Source organism: Daucus carota, chromosome 4, assembly GCF_001625215.2.
Source record: "Daucus carota subsp. sativus chromosome 4, DH1 v3.0, whole genome shotgun sequence".
Classification (NCBI taxonomy): Eukaryota; Viridiplantae; Streptophyta; class Magnoliopsida; order Apiales; family Apiaceae; genus Daucus; species Daucus carota.
This window is the reverse complement of record NC_030384.2, coordinates 42,174,635-42,179,768: the sequence shown is the minus strand read 5'-3', so window position 1 is coordinate 42,179,768 and position 5,134 is coordinate 42,174,635. Positions and strand designations below refer to the sequence as shown.

Sequence of the window (5,134 nt, the reverse complement as noted above, 5' to 3'; positions counted from 1 at the left end):
GAATTAAAAACAAAACCAAAGAATATATAAATTCATCTACTGAAATAATTTATGATTTATGGTGATAAAAAGGTCGCGAGTGCGTGAAATGTGAATGCGCCTATCTTATCCGATGCAATGCACGACGTAAAAGTTGAAAGTGCTTACGACATTCTCCGTCATCGCTTTTTACTGCCATATCCTCTCCACGCAATGTTACTTTTCTGACCATACTCATCTCCGGGTGCGGGTGTTCGTTACAAAAGTTCGCATCTGTTTTAGCTTAATTCACTCTTTAAATCTTAATTTTGCTTGAGCTTTTTCAATATCCCAAGAGTTACTGTACTAAATCTGTAATATAAACTTATATGATTACTAGGCCTCTCCTCCTCCTGAAAATGAGAAAGAAAATAGAATGTTAATCATGATTTTATGTCTAAATTACTTTATACTGAAAACTTATATGATTTTAAAATTTTATAAAATTATTCTAAAATTTGTCTCTTTTGTATATAAATTTATTGTTCAAAAAAAAATGTTTAACCGTAAGTTATGGAACTAAGTTTTATATGCATCTTAAAATCTATACTATAATATAATAAGGCAACATAGGTTTAATTTGTAGTCGTACAAAATTTTGGTTTGGTCATCTCCTTTATAACTACAAGTCTGTCGCGTGTAGACTTCTCTTACTCTTACAATATTAAAGAGTTTTATACCATTCAAATTACAAACACTTGTGATGTAATACAAGATAAAAAAACTCCACCATTATTCTTTTAAATATAATTTATATATTGTTTATATATTATATTATAATAAACTCCAAAAAATGTAATAAGTTGGTAAATATAATCTGGTTAAAATCTAATTCATTAATACTAAAATCCTAATAAGTTGATGTTAAAATATAAATTATAATTAATAAATTACGAATTCTATACCCGCCCGTGCTTCGCACGGGTTAAAGGCTAGTATATATTAAATAGTAAAGAGAAAAATAAAAAATGAACCAAGGGAAGGAAGTATCGGCTTTTGAAATACATATTATTTCACTACAACGAAGTTATTAATTAATATGCTTAGTTTTGTCCCGTTTTATTAGGAGTAAAATATCGGTGTGATTCAGCTGCATATGCACATCACTTCTACGAACGTGGCATCTGTGAGCATACACCACATATAGACACAACAACGCATATATGTATACAAACAGGGAGAATCTGTAGTACAAGGAAAAGATAGGATTTGATGCGCTCTTTACACGACAGATAACATGTTCCATGCACGTTCCAAATTTAATTGCTGAATTAGTCCATTGAAACGTCTAATGTTTAGATTGATTAACTACATTCATCTTTAGTAAAAACAAGTTTCCTTTAACATTAGGGACCAGTAGCTTTCATTTCAGAAAAAGGTTTTGCATTTTCATCATCATCAATCTTATCTTCTTTGCATAACAGAAAACGCTCAACTTGTTGTGCACAGGGTGAAAATTGACGACTACAACTTTCAGAACAGTAAAAAGTTGAAAACCACCAACAATCTGAGGTTCCGGTTCTCGTAAATCAGTCTCGTAAATATTATGAATTTAAGATTCTAATAGAAGTTTCAGCTAATTATAGCATCTCCATGGTGCTAACTAAAATTGTTTAAAATGATAAATCATAAAAAATATTATTGTTTTATTTTCTCTCTCTTTCGGTAACTTTTACATAAAAATTTGCTCCAATGTTTGACACCCAAAATTGCCACATATTTGTACATAAGAAACTAAATGACTTTAGGGTGATTTATACCATTTTTTCCCCTTTTAGAAGGGCATCAAAAGTTGACAAATTTGCTTGGTACTCATTCCACTCTAATAGAGCCAACAAGAATGTCATGCCACATCATGACATATGACACTTTAACACTCTTTTTGACACTCCATTGGAGTTGCTCTTAAGATCTCTCTTAAAAGTTCTTTTTCTCTTATTTTATATAATAAGAATTTATTTAGTACAAATAACATAGATTAATCAGATACAATTACAAGCTATTTACATACATCTGAAATGAGCTAGAGAGAGTTAAATATGGGAAAGAGATAAACATGCATGGACGTACGTGTAAGATGGGCTCACATGAATGAGTAGTAAGTTGCTTTGCTGCGTAGACATGGCTACTTTGCACGTCATTAATTTTAGGCATAGTATTTCTACATGGTCAACCATGCATGCATGCCACCAACTTTACGTCTCTAGACTCTCTAGTCTCTACCGATCAATTTGCTTTCCCATAATATTAATTTTAAATCATATCCTCAAACTAATTGTCTTTATATCAACTTTAAGATTAAAAACTAATACAGTCAAGTATTATGATGTATCCATGTTCGTCGTTTGTCGGCGAGAGTTCAGTCGGGTAAATTAACATTTTTAGTGCGTGAATTTGTCAAGTTCTATAAGTTGAGCGCGTAAATTTATTAGATTATTACTCAAATATATGTAATTATAGTTTTTCAATCAATTAAATAGGTAAAGTTATAAATTTATCAATTGAATGTTGGACTTTTTAAATAATTATAAATTACGGTCCATAACGTGTACTTAGCTCTAAATAAATCTATTAATAATTTCAAAAAAAATATTATTCTGAAATTTCAAAAAAAATATATGATCAGAATACAAAGAATGATAAAAAAGAATATATATAAAATAGAATGTTTATATATGACTAATAGTTAATACAACTTAAGGATAACTAACTAATGTAAATTATGTAAGTTAATAATATTAATTTCCTCATCTGAAAAAAATATAGTTGTCGAAATAATATCATTGATATTTATTAAATTAAGATATTTATAATTATGTAACAAGTTGAGCCCAACTGATCATTTTGTTCAACGTGATCATTTTTTAAATTTACAAATCGACATAATATGCAAATTCTCCCAACACAATGTTACAAAAATAGGGATGCATGTGAGCCAGATATTATAACTGTTCGCATATTATTGCATACAATTATCATAATTATTACTCTTAATAATTTTTCACTGGGGAAAGCGACAGTGATTCATCACGTTAACCTTAAAAATTGGCAGACAAGCTACATACAAAATGCTAATGATTATAATTAAAAAACCGACAGCAGTTTAATTCATGTGTGTATGAATTAAGATATATAAAATTAGCAGATACCTTCTCACTTTTCTTGCAATAAAATAAGGTAATTAGATACTCATCAGCGGTGAGCATGACATACAAATCCCCTTAATTCTTCTTCCACTTGAGCTTGTCCTTGAAAACAACTTAGCACTATATAAAAAGCTAGCTACTTGTTGTTTTACAGGTAGTTTTGGGTGTACTATCCACCTCAATATCCCTCACCAATCTCTCATTTTCTCCCACCAAACATCATTCCTCAGCAACTTCTATCCTTCTTCAGTTTCAAGAAAACCACCATTTTTTGTTTTAATTTGTTTTCGATGGATCGAGTTTTATTGAAACCTTGTAGTACTCATGTTCTTTATTTCATCCTTTTAGTTTTTTATGTGGCAAACTGGTCGAATGTTGTATCAGCAGCTACATTTACTTTGATAAACAAGTGCAACTATAATGTATGGCCCGGAATATTAGCCAATGCAGGTACCGCGAAGCTAGACAGCACCGGGTTCCAGCTCACACCGGGCGATTCTCGAACATTCCAGGCTCCACCAGGCTGGTCCGGCCGGTTTTGGGGCCGAACCGACTGCACTTTCGACGCGAACACGGGCCAAGGAACCTGCAAAACAGGCGACTGCGGATCGAACCAGATGGAGTGCAATGGCGCAGGAGCGAACCCTCCCGCGACTCTAGCTGAGTTCACAATAGGCTCGGATTCTGGCCCAAGTACTCAGGACTTTTACGATGTTAGCCTAGTAGATGGCTACAATTTGGCGATGATTATTGAGGCCAGTGGCGGTTCAGGTGCTTGTGGATCAACCGGTTGCATAACTGATCTGAACCGGTTGTGTCCGAATGAGCTGAAAGACGGGGATGGACAAGCGTGCAAGAGTGCTTGTGAGGCGTTTGGGAGCCCGGAGTATTGTTGCAGTGGCGAGTATGGTTCTCCGGACACTTGTAAGCCGTCCGTGTACTCGCAGATCTTCAAGTCGGCGTGTCCGAGGTCTTATAGCTATGCTTATGACGATGCTACGAGTACTTTTACGTGTACGGGAGCGGATTATATCATCACATTCTGCCCTTCTTCGCCTAGGTATGTAGAAATAAGCTCGTACAGTTACAATCTAACTTCTCCCGAAAACTTTTTAATGTATATACGATGCATTTTGAAGTAACGTTACTAGGAGTTTTTCTGAAGCGGTTTTGTTTTTGCAGTCGGAAATCTTCGAGAGATTCATCGACAATGCCAATGAATACAGGAACAACGTCAGCTGGTTCGGGGTCGGGTTCGGGTTCAGGGTCACAAGAAACTCCAGGCAGTTCATGGTTTCCTGATTTTTCCATCGGAGATTCATCGAGGACTAATTCAAATTTAGCCATGCAATTTACGTTATTTACTTCCCTAGCCAGCTTTTTCCTTTTTATCTCCATGTTTTGATTAATTTGTTTGTGCACATCAACGGTTGGCATGATTTTAAATGCTGATGTAAACCGTATGATCTCAAGTTTGTAAAGACAGAGGCGATCTGTAAATTGTAGATAATTCTTTGATATGATTAAATCAACATCTGTGAATTCGAGTTCCTAATATATTTCTTCTGTAATAATCTCGAATGCGATATATCTAATTAACACCCAAAAATAACATCTACATTCTTCCTATCAGAAGTTGTTACTGCATATAATTAGCTGGTGATGAAATGTAAAGCTCTGCTTTAATGAAAAGAATGAATGGTGTCTTCTGGAAATATTAAACTGATTCGGTGGAAGTTCTTTATTTTTTTCTTTTTTGTGGTTACTTTTTACTGGAAATAGAAGATTGGTAGTTAGAATAGTTCCAAAATTTACAGGAAAATATATAGTGTCCGCCACGAATCATGATACAGATAACATAGTATAATCCTATCTTTTTCAATGAAATTATAAATTCAAATAAGCTTGAACATTATTTATCTTTCTCCAGACTCGTATCAGCGTGTAACATAAATTAACTTCGAAACTGA

The 5,134-nt window shown here is 33.6% G+C and overlaps 1 protein-coding gene across 1 annotated transcript; it reads left to right on the top strand.

Moving 5' to 3' along the window:
* The first annotated feature begins 3,210 nt into the window (after positions 1–3,210).
* On the top strand, positions 3,211–4,719 carry LOC108216731 (thaumatin-like protein 1). Its single transcript, XM_017389567.2, has 2 exons — positions 3,211–4,224; positions 4,347–4,719. Exons 1-2 carry the CDS (start codon positions 3,455–3,457, stop codon positions 4,567–4,569), a joined length of 993 nt encoding a protein of 330 aa, XP_017245056.1. The 5' UTR covers positions 3,211–3,454; the 3' UTR covers positions 4,570–4,719.
* The last annotated feature ends 415 nt before the right edge of the window (positions 4,720–5,134 follow it).

What these genes read in the sequence shown, in the direction of transcription:
- LOC108216731 (XM_017389567.2), top strand. Translation starts at nt 3,455, where the DNA reads ATGGATCGAGTTTTATTGAAACCTTGTAGTACTCATGTTCTTTATTTC. An exon ending in TTCTGCCCTTCTTCGCCTAG is followed by an intron (nt 4,225 to 4,346) that starts GTATGTAGAAAT and finishes TTGTTTTTGCAG; the next exon opens with TCGGAAATCTTCGAGAGATT.